Genomic DNA, 16720 nt, shown 5'->3' on the forward strand with positions numbered 1-16720 from the left:
TGGCAGGCAGGAGGGACGGACTGGCAGGCAGGAGGGACGGACTGGCAGGCAGGAGGGACGGACTGGCAGGCAGGAGGGACGGACTGGCAGGCAGGAGGGACGGACTGGCAGGCAGGAGGGACGGACTGGCAGGCAGGAGGGACGGACGGGCAGGCAGGAGGGACGGACAGGCAGGCAGGAGGGACGGACAGGCAGGCAGGAGGGACGGACAGGCAGGCAGGAGGGACGGACAGGCAGGCAGGAGGGACGGACAGGCAGGCAGGAGGGACGGACAGGCAGGCAGGAGGGACGGACAGGCAGGCAGGAGGGACGGACAGGCAGGCAGGAGGGACGGACAGGCAGGCAGGAGGGACGGACAGGCAGGCAGGAGGGACGGACAGGCAGGCAGGAGGGACGGACAGGCAGGCAGGAGGGACGGACAGGCAGGCAGGAGGGACGGACAGGCAGGCAGGAGGGACGGACAGGCAGGCAGGAGGGACGGACAGGCAGGAGGGACGGACAGGCAGGAGGGACGGACAGGCAGGCAGGAGGGACGGACAGGCAGGCAGGAGGGACGGACAGGCAGGCAGGAGGGACGGACAGGCAGGCAGGAGGGACGGACAGGCAGGCAGGAGGGACGGACAGGCAGGCAGGAGGGACGGACAGGCAGGCAGGAGGGACGGACAGGCAGGCAGGAGGGACGGACAGGCAGGAAGGACGGACAGGCAGGAAGGACGGACAGGCAGGAAGGACGGACAGGCAGGAAGGACGGACAGGCAGGAAGGACGGACAGGCAGGAAGGACGGACAGGCAGGAAGGACGGACAGGCAGGAAGGACGGACAGGCAGGAAAAACGGACAGGCAGGAAAAACGGACAGGCAGGAAAAACGGACAGGCAGGAAAAACGGACAGGCAGGAAAAACGGACAGGCAGGAAAAACGGACAGGCAGGAAAAACGAACAGGCAGGAAAAACGGACAGGCAGGAAAAACGGACAGGCAGGAAAAACAGGCGAAACCCAACCCACTTATTAGATATTCTGTAGCTGCTATTAATCAAATAACAGTGCATTTCACAAACTTTATTTGCCTATATTCCAGAAAGTATACATCCGATCTCACAACTAAAGGCATGTATAGAATCGGCATGATAGCACCAGTATAGCACTGGCTTTAGGTTATACAGGAAAATCCTGGTGGTTGGTCCTCTTTAAACTCCTTGATACTTTTTTAAACTATAAACAATATACTAAATTACCAGGAGTCTTCATTTTGGGAGTCTTGCTTCTCTCCAAAGCTTTATGCTTGCGTTTTTCTTCCAGCCTCTCCCTCTTCAACCGTCTCCTCAGCAGCCGCTCTTCCTTCTCCTTTGCCTACAAGAAAAGAGAGTGTGAAAACAGCGACAAATAATAGTCAGCGCAGACGGAAGACCACACAGATCCTCCAAGACTGACAGAAGCAAAATAGTTACTACAGTATAAATCTTACTGCCAGAGATAAAGAAAAAGGGAATTTTGTTTACTTACCGTAAATTCCTTTTCTTCTAGCTCCTATTGGGAGACCCAGACAATTGGGTGTATAGCTTCTGCCTCTCGAGGCCACACAAAGTATTACACTTTAAAAAGTGTAACCCCTCCCCTCTGCCTATACACCCTCCCGTGGACCACGGGCTCCTCAGTTTTGGTGCAAAAGCAGGAAGGAGAAAACTTATAAATTGGTCTAGGGTAAATTCAATCCGAAGGATGTTCGGAGAACTGAAGACCATGAACCAAAAGAACAATTCAACAACATGTGTACACAAAACAACAACCAGCCCGAAGGGCACAGGGGCGGGTGCTGGGTCTCCCAATAGGAGCTAGAAGAAAAGGAATTTACGGTAAGTAAACAAAATTCCCTCCTTCTTTGTCACTCCATTGGGAGACCCAGACAATTGGGACGTCCAAGAGCAGTCCCTGGGTGGGTAAAAGAATACCTCGATAAAAAGAGCCGAAAACGGCCCCCTCTTACAGGTGGGAAACCGCCGCCTGAAGGACTCGCCTACCTAGACTGGCGTCTGCCGAAGCATAGGTATGCACTTGATAGTGCTTCGTGAAAGTGTGCAGACTAGACCACATAGCTGCCTGACACACCTGCTGAGCCGTAGCCCGGTGCCGCAATGCCCAGGACGCACCTACGGCTCTGGTAGAATGGGCTTTCAGCCCTGAAGGGAGCGGGAGCCCAGAAGAACGGTAGGCCTCAGGAATCGGTTCCTTGATCCACCGAGCCAAGGTTGACCTGGAGGCCTGAGAGCCCTTACGCTGGCCAGCGACAAGGACAAATAGCGCATATGAACGGCGCAGGGGCGCCGTGCGAGACACGTAGAACCGGAGTGCTCTCACTAGATCCAAAGTGTGCAAATCCTTTTCACACTGGTGAATTGGATTAGGGCAAAAGGAAGGCAAGGAGATATCCTGATTTAGATGAAAAGAGGATACCACCTTAGGGAGAAATTCCGGGACAGGACGCAGAACCACCTTATCCTGGTGAAAAACCAGGAAGGGGGCTTTGCATGACAGCGCTGCCAGCTCAGACACTCTCCGAAGTGATGTGACTGCCACCAGGAAGGCCACCTTCTGCGAAAGACGGGAGAGAGAGACATCCCGCAGCGGCTCAAAAGGCGGCTTTTGAAGAGCCGTCAGGACCTTGTTAAGATCCCAAGGTTCCAACGGACGTTTGTAAGGTGGGACCAAGTGACAGACCCCCTGCAGGAACGTGCGGACCTGCGGAAGCCTGGCTAGACGCTTTTGAAAAAATACGGAGAGCGACGATACTTGGCCCTTGAGAGAGCCGAGGGACAAACCCTTGTCCATTCCAGATTGTAGGAATGAAAGGAATGTGGGTAAGGCAAACGGCCATGGAGGAAAACCGTTATCAGCGCACCAGGATAGGAAGATTTGCCAAGACCTGTAATAGATCTTGGCGGACGTTGGCTTCCTGGCTTGTCTCATGGTGGCAATGACATCCTGAGATAACCCTGAAGACGCTAGGAGCCAGGACTCAATGGCCACACAGTCAGGTTGAGGGCCACAGAATTCAGATGGAAAAACGGGCCTTGTGACAGCAAGTCTGGGCGGTCTGGAAGTGCCCACGGTTGACCCACCGTGAGATGCCACAGATCCGAATACCACGACCGCCTCGGCCAGTCTGGAGCGACGAGAATGGCGCGACGGCAGTCGGACCTGATCTTGCGTAGTACCCTGGGCAGCATCGCCAGAGGGGGAAACACATAAGGCAGTCGAAACTGCGACCAATCCTGGACTAAAGCATCCGCTGCCAGAGCTCTGTGATCCTGAGACCGTGCCATGAAGGCCGGGACCTTGTTGTTGTGTCGTGACGCCATGAGATCGACGTCCGGCGTTCCCCAGCGGCGACAGATCTCTCGAAACACGTCTGGGTGAAGAGACCATTCCCCCGCGTCCATGCCCTGACGACTGAGAAAATCTGCTTCCCAGTTTTCTACGCCCGGGATGTGAACTGCGGAGATGGTGGAGCCTGTGGCTTCCACCCACTGCAGAATCCGCCTGACTTCCTGGAAGGCTTGACGACTGAGAGTGCCGCCTTGGTGGTTGATGTAGGCGACGGCAGTGGCGTTGTCCGACTGGATTGGGACCTGCCTGCCCTCCAGCCACCGATGGAAAACCAATAGGGCTAGATATACTGCCCTTATCTCCAGGATATTGATCTGAAGGGACGATTCTATCGGAGTCCAGGTTCCTTGAGCCCTGTGGTGGAGAAAAACCGCTCCCCAACCTGACAGGCTCGCGTCTGTGGTGACCACGGCCCAGGTTGGAGGAAGGAAGGATTTTCCCCGAGACAGATGTGGGTAGGAGCCACCACTGAAGTGATGTTTTGTTTGCAAGGGAAAGAGATGTTCTTGTCGAGGGAAGCCGAACTCTTGTCCCATTTGCGAAGAATGTCCCATTGGAGTGGCCGTAGATGGAATTGCGCGAACGGCACTGCCTCCATAGCTGCAACCATCTTCCCCAGGAAGTGCATGAGGCGCCGTAAGGGGTGTGACTGACTCAGAAGAAGTGATTGCACCCCCGCCTGCAGAGAAAGCTGTTTGTCGCGCGGCAGCTTGACTAACGCTTGCTGGGTATGAAACTCCATCCCGAGATAAGTCAGTGATTGGGTCGGCGTCAACTTGGATTTCGGGAAATTGATGATCCACCCGAACTGCTGGAGAGTCGCCAGAGTGACGGTAAGACTTTGTTGACACGCCACCCGAGAAGGGGCCCTGACTAGGAGATCGTCCAAGTAGGGGATCACCGAGTGGCCCTGAGAGTGCAGGACCGCCACGACAGATGCCATGACCTTGGTGAAAACCCGTGGGGCTGTCGCCAGGCCGAAGGGCAATGCGACGAACTGGAGGTGTTCGTCCCCTATGGCGAACCGCAGGAAACGTTGATGTTCGGGTGCGATCGGCACATGGAGATAAGCATCCTTGATGTCGATCGATGCTAGGAAGTCTCCTTGTGACATTGAAGCGGTGACTGAGCGGAGAGATTCCATCCGAAACCGTCTGGTTCTCACATGTCTGTTGAGCAGCTTGAGGTCCAGAACGGGACGGAATGACACGTCCTTTTTTGGCACCACGAACAAGTTGGAGTAAAATCCGCGACCACGTTCCTGAAATGGGACGGGAATCACAACTCCTTCCATCTTCAGAGCGTCCACTGCCTGAAGAAGTGCGTCGGCCTGTGAGGGGGTGGGGAGGTTCTGAAGAAACGAGCCGCAGGACGAGAGCTGAACTCTATCCTGTAACCATGAGACAGAATGTCTCTCACCCAACGGTCTTGAACGTGTGGCCACCAGGCGTCGCCAAAGCGGGAGAGCCTGCCACCGCCCGAGGATGTGGGTAGATGAGGCCGAGAGTCATGAGGAGGCCGTCTTGGAGGCAGTGCCTCCTGCGGCCTTTTGGGGGCTTGACTTGGACCGCCACGCATAGGAGTTCCTCTGGCCTTTCTCCGGCCGGTTGGACGAAGAGGTTTGGGGCTTGGCGGAGGGACGAAAGGACCGAAACCTCGATTGGATCTTTCTCTGCTGAGGTCTCTTAGGTTTGGACTGTGGTAAGGAGGAGTCCTTTCCCGAGGATTCCTTAATAATCTCATCCAATCGTTCGCCAAATAAACGGTCGCCAGAAAAAGGCAAACCAGTTAAGAACCTTTTGGAAGCAGAGTCTGCTTTCCATTCGCGCAGCCACATGGCCCTGCGGACTGCCACGGAGTTAGCAGATGCGACAGCCGTACGGCTAGTGGAGTCCAGGACGGCGTTCATGGCGTAGGACGAAAAAGCTGATGCCTGAGAAGTCAAGGATGAAACATGCGGAGCAGAATTCCGTGTGACAGCATTAATCTCAGTCAGACAAGCCGAGATTGCTTGGAGAGCCCACACAGCCGCAAAGGCCGGGGCGAAAGACGCGCCCGTGGCCTCATAGATAGACTTCACCAAGAGCTCTGTCTGTCAGTGGCATCCTTCAGGGATGAGCCATCGGCAACAGACACAACGGACCTAGCAGCCAATCTAGAGACTGGAGGATCCACCTTGGGAGAGTGTGCCCAGCCCTTAACGACTTCAGGTGGAAAGGGATAACGCGTGTCAGTGTGCCGTTTAGCAAAGCGCTTGTCCGGGACCGCTCTGGGCTTCTGGACAGCGTCCCTGAAGTTAGAGTGATCAAAAAACGTATTGCGCGTACGTTTGGGCAAACGAAATTGGTGTTTCTCCTGCTGAGAAGCCGACTCTTCTACAGGAGGAGGCGGGGGTGAGAGATCCAACACCTGGTTGATGGACGAGATAAGATCATTAACTAATGCGTCCCCCTCAGGTGTATCAAGGTTAAGGGCGAAGTCAGGGTCAGAGCCCTGAGCTCCCACGTCCGCCTCGTCTTCCTGAGAGTCCTCAAGCTGAGATCCAGAGCAGCGTGAGGAGGCCGGGGAAGAGTCCCAGCAAGGCCGCTTAGCCGGTCTGGGACTGCGGTCCGGGCAGGAGTCCTCCGCCTGGGACCTAGGGGCTAACCTTGGAGCGTGCTGCGGCGCGGACCGAGAAGGGCCAGGAGGAGACAAGCTAACAGGGGCCGGAGCCTGTGAAGGGCCCGGTCTGGACTGCAATGCCTCAAGGAGCTTAGATGAGCATTTGTCCATAGACTGTGCAATGGATTGAGAAAGTGACAGAGTTTCTCAGCGAAAGAGGCCAAGGCCGGTGACTCTGTCCCTGCAGCCTGCTCAGGGGGAGCAGGGGGATCTACATGAGCCGAGGGGCCCACAAGTGCCCTAGGCTCCGGCTGAGCAAGCGTGGCAGGAGTCGAGCATTGATCACAGTGAGGGTAGGTGGACCCCGCAGGCAACATAGCCCCACAAGAGGTACAGGCTGCGAAAAAAATCTGTGCCTTAGTAGCTTTGCTCCTTGTGGACGACATGCTGTTGTCTCTTAGGAGAGTGACCACTGAGGGTATATGGGAAAAGGGTATACAGCCTGTTCGAACAGATACATATACATATACATATACACATATATATATATATATATATATAATCTCTATTCCGGCACCCTAGGGGGACCAGCACTGGGTGACCGGTGTGGCTTACCGACCGCTAACGAGCGGAGTGTGTCCTCCAGATTCCCTGTCCTGGATCCCCCGGAGCTGCAGAGCTTTGTCACTGAGAAGCATCCACCGGCAGAATGCCAAAAATGTCCGCTAGAGCTCTCAGGGGAGGAGTGGGGCCGAGGGCGGCGCCAGGAAAGAGCGGGAATCTGGGGTCCCCACAGTGGTCAATGAGGGGGGAGGGAGACATGCAAGATGCTCCAGCCCTCACATCCGACGTCATGTCGGTAATCCCGCCCTTCCCCCTGACAGGCAGGCCCGGGGGCGGGATTTTGCACAACTAGGCCGCGGCGAAGCCGGGGACTAAATTTGAGACCGCGCCCGACAAGCAGGCACGGTCGGCGCGGAAGTCCGCCGAAAAGACAACGGATTGAACTACCGCGGCTTCCGGGAAGAAGGTGCGACCCTCCCTGTACAGTCCCCCCCATGGGGACACAGAGTGCCTTCACGTTGCAGGGCCCGGTCCCTGGGGTTGAAAGAGGCTCCGGTCCGACAGGTTCCACCAGGGGCTGCGGATGGAGCACGGTCCCAGCAAATGGATGACCGCTCAGGATCCCACTTCTCCCAGAGCCGCATAAGGGATGGTGAAGGAGACGGCATGTGGCTCCAGCCTCCGTACCCGCAATGGGTACCTCAACCTTAACAGCACCGCCGACATAGTGGGGTGAGAAGGGAACATGCCGGGGGCCCCATCGGGGTCCTCTTTTCTTCCATCCGACATAACTATGTCATGAGAATGCATGAGTGGATGTGTGCCTCCTTCCACACAAAGCATAAAACTGAGGAGCCCGTGGTCCTCGGGAGGGTGTATAGGCAGAGGGGAGGGGTTACACTTTTTAAAGTGTGGTGCTTTGTGTGGCCTCCGGAGGCAGAAGCTATACACCCCAATTGTCTGGGTCTCCCAATGGAGCGACAAAGAAATGTGTATTTTTTATTATTATCATTGTTTAATTTTAAATGGGGCAAAAGGGTGGTGAACTTTTAGGGTTTTTCTCAGATTTTTGACTTTTTTTTCCCCCCCATTTTTAATGATTTTACTACTTGACCTAAGGAACTTTATATGCCTGCACAATCCAATCTCTACTCCTGATCAGAGCGATGCTTCCGCATACCTCTGATCTGGAGAAATGCTGGTCTCCTGTGAGTGCCGGCCCTCTGCTGGCATTCAGTGGAAACACATCATAGCAACAACAGGAGTCATCATCTGACTCAACTCTGCCATGGCCACCCATTGGTGCCTCGTGATCCCATCCACCAGAGTCTGTTACCCTCAGATGTCTGCTGATCGCATCAACAGACATACAGGGAATAATGCCGGCTTGCCATGTGAGCTAGCATTAAAGGGGACAGACACGACCAAGGATATATATATACTTCCTTGGTCATGAAGGGATTAAGAGTCTGAGAAGTTTGCTGTCACCTGTTGTTTTGTGTACGTTTTAGTAATTATGTGCATTCCCCACTCTATGACAATTCTGGAGAAGCTTTGTTAGCAGTTAGGCAGCGTGTCCATGCGCACTACTGTCATCCAGTTGTCACACTGCAAGGATATGAACAGGAGGACTCTTTACAAGAAGAAAACACAATCAGGACTGACTCACCACTGATTGCCGGCGTTGTTCTACGGTCAGTTCATCGTCTGAATCGCTGTAGTATTTGGAGTACAGGTATGGCTTATGAACATAGGCGTGCCGCGTGCCTCGTGTCTTGGGCTCGTGCTGTTCACCGGACGATTTGGATTTACTCTCTGGGTCTACTTTGTCCTCTTCGTCTACAATAAAAATGTAATAAAATATAAGTCTTATTTTATCTAAAGCATTCAGCGGCTGCACAACACAGTACGATCTCGATGCATGCATTCGTGTGCAGACTCCAAGGGGATGTGTATGCACAATGTGACTTTTTCCGGATAACCCTCTTTAAAAAGTTTGGTGAACGACAACATGTTGTGGTAAGTTTAAAAGTGTAAAGGTTACTGACCCATCGTGACCACCTCTGTCTGTATGCCCAATATTACCACATGGCTATTACAGACAGAAGCCCCCCTCTATGAGAAACTAACTTTATTGGGCTTTATTCTAACACACAGGGGTTTTCACAGGGGAAAAAAAAAAAAAAATTAAATTCCACTATACATTGGATAGATACAGTAGATTGCTGATCAATGGAGGTCGAACACTTCCTCAGTGATCTTAAGTTCTGGTATTTGCAGCATCGTAATAACAAAAACAACAACCAAAGCAACAACCACCACCACCACCATAGTCTATGTGCCCACGGGAGATTGCACCTGCAGATATATATCCACAGGTACGTCCGCAGGTTTCCACGCAGCAGCTCCCCGGAATCCACAGCTATCCATTGCTGCGGGATTCCAGGGAAATATCTGCGGTAAACCTGCGGACATTAGTGCGACTTACCTGCGGAAGTCCTGGCCTATATCCATCGATAGTGGAGAGGCGAGATTTCCGCAGATATTTCCGCAGGAATAAATTGACATGCGGTTATGTGCGGCTGCGGGAATCTGCAGCATATTCCGCAGCCTCACATATTGCAGCATGGACACAGACACTCCCCATGTCCCATAGGATAACAAGGGGAGTGTCTGTACTCGCTAAAACCAGCAGATTTATCTAGAAAATCCAGATACATCCGCAAGGTTTTACGCGGCAAAATTTGCAGGTACATTGTCCCGTGGACACATAGCCTTAAGGTGTAAACGGGACTGATCTGTGTCTGCCTCATGATCAGCTTGACTCCAGTTAGTGCGTATACTACAGAGGAGGTAACTTTTCCTTTGCCCAGTGCCAGCCTCCTCGTGTCAGCTGCACACAGCCAGGGTTGCCTGTGTTTCCCAATAAAGCAAGAGGGAAAATCCAGCTGTGAAGCCATGCAAGACTATCAGCAGAAAACAAATCCATATCTAGGAACTTACCATCAGAAGTAATTTCTCCCTCTTCAGTACTGTCAGATATGGCATCTTCTTCATCGCTGTCTTCCTCAAATGAGGATAAGTCACTGGTGTGCACAGAGCTGACCGTCACATCCGAGAACGCGTCCACGTCGGAATCAGGTAAGGCATACTCTGTAAAGAGGGGGACAAATATATATCAAGGATTGGTAATTAAATAGTCTGATGGAAAGAGCATGATAAGCATGAAAAGTAAGTGTTGTCTGAGCCCATGCTATGTTTGGCGTACCCTTAGGACAGGTCATAATTATCGGACTGTTGGGGGTCCGACTCCCAGCTACCCACCAATGTTCTGATTTAGGCTCTGAAAGGAGCTGAACAGCATTCACATAACAATGTGACAGCACACCCAGCGTCCGCACCGGAGGGGAGTGAAGGCTGTTTTCATTTTAGAAGGGAGAATATAGTAATTGATAAGGGGTTGTCTTGAGTAGTGGCAGTCCCCAGATCTGATATCCGCTGATGTGTGTGTCACGCTGGGTGTGGGGAGAGACATCCAGCAAGTGGACTCCTGGGAATAAGGGAGGCTGAAACACAAGGAGGGGGGGGGGGGACCAGGGGCTCCTGCGCTGACCCTGACACTGGGGGGCCCTGTGCTAGCCCTCAAACCACAGGTACCTATAATGGTTAGGAGGTGTGGCCCGCCAATGTGCCCATCTCCTAGCCAGACCCTAGGACTAAATCCTGCCACCCACCAATCCAGGGGAAAAACAAACATAAAAATAACCAGCAAAAAGGGAAAAAGGAAAAGCAACAACTTATCTTGAGGGAATCTTCAGAATATACAGCAACAGTAGTCTGAAGCCACATGCACTCCCGAGCATGCAACTTCTCCAAGTGAAGAGTATAACCCGCACTGGAGGAGTGGGAGGTTCCAAGTTATAACGGCCCTTATTTACCAGCTGGAGGAAAGGCTCCTCCAACCAGGAACAGAAAAAAAAAAAAATCAATAAATAAATAAACTAAATCCAGCCCTTAAAAAAAGGGACAGCGTCCATTAATGTCTGGATGATCACCGGGCCTTTCTGCACCTGGTCCCAGTAGCAGTACCTGAAGGTCCAGACACAACCGTGGCAGTATTGGGGTGCTGGACCCAAACAATCAGGCACTGATGAACTATCAGAGGGATAGTTCATCACCATCATATGTGTTGGTAATCCATTTATAATGGCCACAAGAGCTGCAATACCAGGCATGCTCATGTGTGCTGTGTTGCCACAATAAATAGTAAGGTAGCTACATGCAGCAGACCTATTACTCTGAACACTGGATGGAATCATAGGAGCTGGACCCTCACCGATTATACAATAATGGGGCTGACTCACTAGATCTTATCACAGGAAAGGTTACAAACTGCAAGGAGGCCAACCTCGAAAACCCTCAGCAGACCTGAGTGTGAATATCAGCTTACATCTCCAGCAGTCAGTGTGGGGGGAGGGGGAACGGATTTTTGTGTGCTCCCCGTAAAATCGTTTTCTCTTAGCCATCATTGGGGGACACAGGACCATGGGTGTTATGCTGCCTATCCATAGGAGGACACCAAGTAGATGCAAAAGCATAGCTCCTCCTCTGCAGTATACACCCCCTGGCCGGGCCAGGCAACCTCAGTTTTAGTACACAAGCAGTAGGAGGAAAAAAAAAAAAAAAAAAAAATAGTAAGAACTTATCTCAATGGAGGAACATGAGAAGAGAAAAAAAAAAAAGTCATAACCAAATAAGGTACTGAGAGGACCAAGGCCCAACAGGGCAACAGGGTGGGTGCTGTGTCCCCCAATGATGGCTAAGAGAAAACGATTTTACGGTGAGTACGAAAAAATCCGTTTTTCTCTGACGCCTCATTGGGGGACACAGGACCATGGGACGTCCTAAAGCAGTCCATGGGTGGGAAAAAAATAAAAGACAACACAACCCAAAGACTAGGAACCAGTCCCAGACAGCCTGGAGCGCCTACTGAGAGAGGTGCTCTACTGCCGTTTGCAGAATTTTCCTACCCAGATTTGCCTCAGCTGAAACCTGGGTATGGACTCTGTAATGCTTTGAAAAAGTATGTAGGCTAGACCAGGTCGCAGCCTTACACACCTGTTCCACTGAAGCCTGATGCCGAATGGCCCACGAAGCGCAAACTGCTCGCGTGGAATGAGCCCGCAGCCCACTAGGAATGGGCTTGAGTTAAAAGCAGTAGACTTCCTGGATCGCAGAGTGAATCCAGCGAGCCAGAGTTGCCTTTGAAGCTGCCTGTCCCTTCTTAGGCCCCTCAGGAATGACGAACAAAGAGTCCGATTTCCTACAGGGGGCTGTCCAGGATATGTAATATCTGAGAGCTCTGACGAGGTCTAACGAATGCAGAGACTTTTCCACCCTATGAACTGGGTGTGGACAAAAGGAAGGCAGAACAATGTCCTCGTTCAAATGAAACTGGGTAGGAACCTTTGGATGAAAATCCGGAAGGGGGCGCAGAACCACCTTGTCCTGGTGAAAGATCAGAAAAGGTTCGCGGCAAGAGAGTGGTGCCAGCTCCGAAACCCGTCTGATGGACGTAATTGCCACCAGGAATGTTACCTTCCAAGATAGAAGAGCAAGGGAGGATTCCTTGAGAGGTTCAAAGGGAGATCTCTGGAGACCGTCCAGAACGAGATTGAGGTCCCATGGGTCCAGCGGCCGTTTGTACGGGGGAACTAGATGGGAAACGCCCTGGAGGAAGGTCTTGACTTGCGGTTTTTGAGCCAGGCGGCATTGGTAGAAGATTGAGAGCGCTGAGACCTGCCCTTTAAGGGAACTGAGAGCCAACCCCGCTTGCAAGCCAGACTGCAGAAAGTCGAGAATTTTGGGGATGGCCAGAGGCATAGGCTGGACGTTAGTTTCCCTGCACCATGAAAAGAAAAAATTTTCCACGTACGATGGTAAATGCGAAATGAAGCAGGCTTTCGGGCGCTGATCATGGTGGAGATGACCGCGGGGGAGAATCCCGCTCTTGTTAATACCAAGGTCTCAATAGCCATGCCGTCAGCTTCAGGTCTCTGGAGTTCTGATGGGAAATGGGCCCTTGAGTCAGCAAGTCTGGGATGTCTGGAAGGCGCCAGTGCGTCTGCGAGCATTTGTACTAATTCGGCGTACCAGGCGCGCCTGGGCCGGTCCGGTGCTATCAGTATCACCGGGACTCCCTCTGCCTTGATCTTCCTGATTACCCGCGGCAGCAGGGGTAGAGGTGGAAATATGTAAGGCAGGCGGAAGTGGTGCCAGGAGCAGACTACAGCATCCGCACCGATGGACTGCGGGTCGCGTGACCTGGCTATGAACGTGGGTACCTTTGCGTTCAACCTTGAGGCCATTAGATCCACGTCTGGTGTGCCCCAGCGAGTGATGTGTAGAAACACTTCTGTGTGGAGAAACCATTCTCTGGCGGCCAGGCCTTTGCGACTTAGAAAGTCTGCTGCCCAGTTCTCTACCCCCGGTATGTGTACCGCTGATATCACTGACCTCGTCGATTCGGCCCAGCTGAGGATCTTGTGGGCCTCGAGATAAGCTGCTTTGCTGCGGGTGCCCCCCTGCCAATTGATATAGCCTACAGCTGTCGCATTGTCCGATTGGACTCGAATCTGACGACCCGCTAGCAGAGGGCAGAACGCCCTGAGCGCGAGAAAGATCGCGTGGATTTCCAGGATATTTATGGGTAGGGAAGACTTCTGGGGCGCCCAACGTCCTTGAGCAGTGTGGTGCCGGTACACTGCTCCCCAGCCTAGGAGGCTGGCGTCCGTGGTCAGGACCAGCCAGTTCAATGGGAGAAAAGATCTCCCCTTCGATAGGGATGAGGGGATGAGGACCGAAGCCACCAGCAGAGTGCATACCTGACTGAAGGCGTCAGGTGAAGATGTTTATCCAGGGAGAAGGGGCTCTTGTCCCAGGCAGCTAGAAGGGCTAGCTGCAGTGGGCGGAGGTGCAGTTGAGCAAAAGGTACTGCCTCCATAGCTGCCACCAACCTGCCGAGCACCTTCATGCTGAATCGAATGGAGCGAGACGGAGGACGTAGAAGGCAGCGTACCGCTTGTCGAAGTGAGATCGCCTTGTCCTGAGGGAGAGATATCAAGCCCCGACGGGTGTCCAGGGACATGCCCAGGAAGGTGATGGATCGTGCTGGGACCGGGGATGATTTGTCTAGATTCAGTAGCCACCCTAAGCGGGATCGGGTGTCCACGGTGATCTGTACGCTGGTTGAGCAGTCGCGGAAGGAAGGGGCCTTGATGAGGAGGTCGTCCAAGTAAGGGAGAACGACTACTCCCCTGGCGTGAAGGACGCTCATGGCGGCCGCCATGACTTTGGTGAAGACCATTGGTGCGGTGGCAAGGCCGAAGGGTAGGGCTACGAATTGAAAATGGGAGTCCTGAACTGCTAAGCGGAGGAACTTTTGGTGATCTGGAGCAATGGGTATGTGCAGGTACGCATCCTTGATATTTATGGAGGCGAGGAATTCCCCTTCGACCATGGATGCAATAATGGACCTTAGGGACTCCATTCTGAATCTCCGTACGTGTACATGTTTGTTCAGGTGTTTGAGGTCCAGGATGGGTCGAATTGTCCAGACGTTCGCCAAACAATCGGTCTGGAAAAAGGGAAGGCCCGTGAAAGACTTCTTGGAAGCAGAGTCCGCTCGCCATTGTCTGAGCCAGACAGCTCTACGGATGGCTATGGTATTTGAGGCGGCAGGTAGCAGCATCAATGAAGGCCTGCATGAGGTACTCTGCCGCAGCGGCAATTTGAGCTGTGACCTCTGTGACGGTATGAGGGAACTGGGATTCCTCAAGCGAAGTGTTAAGGGATTCTGCGCAGACCGAGATCGCCTTTGCAACCACACAGAGGCAAAGGAGGGCGAGAGGGAGGAACCCGCAGCCTCAAAGGCAGAGCGGGCGAGGTGCTCCACCTGTGTCTGTCGGGTCCTTAATGGAGGAACCATCGGGTAAAGACAGGAGCGTTTTTGTGGCAAGGCGGGAGACCGGTGGGTCGACAGAGGGCGGATCAGCCCAGCCCTTAGGGGCAGGTGAGGCAAAAGGGTACCGGGACTCCATGAGTTTACGGTTACCGAAGCGCCTGTCAGGCTTCTCCCTTTGCTTTGTGAGGATATCCTGAAACTATGGGTGATCAGCGAAAACCTTTTGGGGTTTCCTTGCCCTCTTAAAGGAGACCACATGGTCAGTGGTAGTGGATGGGGGGATCCTCCACATGCAGAGTTTGGTTGATTGCTGCTATAAGGGTGTCTATTGCAGTTTGATCATCTGGGGAGGGTGAAACCAAGGAATCATCCTGGTACAAACAGCATTCTCCCTCCTCCAGCTCTTCAGAAGCCGTGGAGCATGTGGGAGAGCCTGCCCTGTGTGCTCCCGAGGGAGAGCCATGGGGCTATGAGAGAGTGCTGGAGACACCCGGCCGTATGCTCTTTTCCTGATCCCTGCAACCGGTGAAGCATGGGCCCGGATTACCTCAGAAGAATCCTCCATAGGGGTATCCTCAGGCTGCGTTCCGTCCAGGGGCCCAGAAGGGTGTGGAGGACGACATTGCATAGCCAGCACCAGGTTCTGTGACAGTTTTTCCATGGATTGGGACAGAAACTGTGCCCATTCTGGTGGGCTGGGAGCCCTAGGCTCTGGGCTGACAGCTGCGGTGGTGGTGGCGGCGGCGAAGGGGACTTGGGGGGCTATTGGGGCACAGGACTCACAGAGAGAAGAGGTGTGTTTACGTGGTAGCTCAGCGTGGCAGGCAGTGCAGGCTGAATAATAGACTATGTGAGCCTTAGCACTCTTAGTACCCTTAGAGTTCTGCATGTTCCTAATAGGAGTATGCCAGGAGGGGGAGCAATGATATGCAGAGCAAGTGAAGCAGTGGGAAGCAAGGATTGTATTTGCTTCAGTGTACCTCACCAGAATCAGCCGATGGCCCTGCGTCCTCAGGAAGGAGTCTCTGTGGAGATCTTCGTGCGTTTTCCTGGGGGGCGGGGCTTATCGCGAGCCGCGGGGCTTATCGCGAGCCACTGGGCTTAGCGCTAAAAGAGCGCCAAGAAGAAGTCAGTGTGCCCCCCTGCTGTCGGCAGTAAAAAACGGAGGGAAGGGAGCTTCTGTGACAGTTTTTCTCCCTCTCCCTCCAGTCAGCACACAGCTACCAGTAGATTATCTCTGCAGGAGTCCCTGCAATCAGCAAGGGACACCCCCTCCTCCAGCCAGCACGCAGCTAGAGGGAATAAACACTGAGTTCATGAGCCCTGGGAGCCCTCCCCCCGCCACCAGTAGATCATCTCTGCAGGATTCCCTGCAATCAGCAAGGGACTTTCTCCTCCAGCCAGCACGCAGCTATGGTGGGAATAAAGACTGTAAATTCAGCAGTCCTGGGAGCCTTCCCTACACAGTCTCTCTCTCTGTCTGGGAAACCAGTCAGGGGGGATCTCACCTTAACACTGCCTCAGTCCAGGCAGTGGAAATAGCAGAGTCAGCCTGCTGTGTCCGGCCACACAGGTGTAATGTATCAACTCAGAGCCTGCAAAGCGGAGCTGAGGAATTGTGCCTCTGCCCTGGGCTCTGGAAAAATCGGTGTCTGTGGGACCCGTCGTCCAGTAAAAGGCAGCCCAGGATCCAGCGTCGCAGGAGGGGGTACGTGGAGGCAACACTCCGCGTTCCCGCCCGTTGATGGTAGTGGGAGATCGGTCCCTAAGGGAAACAGTCGCCCTCAAAAAATAACAAAACCTTGAAAGGATGTGTCTCCTACAGACACTAAGCTAAAACTGAGGTTGCCTGGTCCGGCCAGGGGGTGTATACTGCAAAGGAGGAGCTATGCTTTTTGCATCTACTTAGTGTCCTCCTATGGATAGGCAGCATAACACCCATGGTCCTGTGTCCCCCAATGAGGCGTCAGAGAAACAGCAGAATTGCCAGCACAACACTTCCTTTGGCAATGCCAATGTATAGTTTATCCTGCCAATAAAGCTCATGTGAATTTGCGGAGAGTTACTGTTTGTAATGAGATTCAATGTGTAAAGTGAGGCTGGGGAGTGTTATTTCTCCAGTGTGTTGCTGCCTGCCTGTTACTGGTCAGCGTTAAAGAGGGAGAGTACTCACCCCCAGTGAAATCTCTCTGGGAATGCCCAAAGACT

The 16720-nt window shown here is 53.3% G+C and overlaps 1 protein-coding gene across 2 annotated transcripts in view; it reads right to left on the reverse strand.

Moving 5' to 3' along the window:
• Positions 1 to 16720, reverse strand: part of BOD1L1 (biorientation of chromosomes in cell division 1 like 1) — a 151034-nt gene that overhangs the window by 88081 nt on the left and 46233 nt on the right. For both annotated transcript variants that reach the window (XM_075346893.1, XM_075346892.1), the window contains exons 5-7: positions 9553 to 9702; positions 8219 to 8388; positions 1236 to 1350 (exon numbers count right to left, since the gene is read on the reverse strand). In XM_075346893.1, the coding sequence (XP_075203008.1) occupies positions 1236 to 1350; positions 8219 to 8388; positions 9553 to 9702 (435 nt within the window). The remainder of the gene's footprint in view (positions 1 to 1235; positions 1351 to 8218; positions 8389 to 9552; positions 9703 to 16720) is intronic.

Source organism: Anomaloglossus baeobatrachus, chromosome 1 (assembly GCF_048569485.1).
Source record: "Anomaloglossus baeobatrachus isolate aAnoBae1 chromosome 1, aAnoBae1.hap1, whole genome shotgun sequence".
In the NCBI taxonomy this organism is placed as follows: Eukaryota; Metazoa; Chordata; class Amphibia; order Anura; family Aromobatidae; genus Anomaloglossus; species Anomaloglossus baeobatrachus.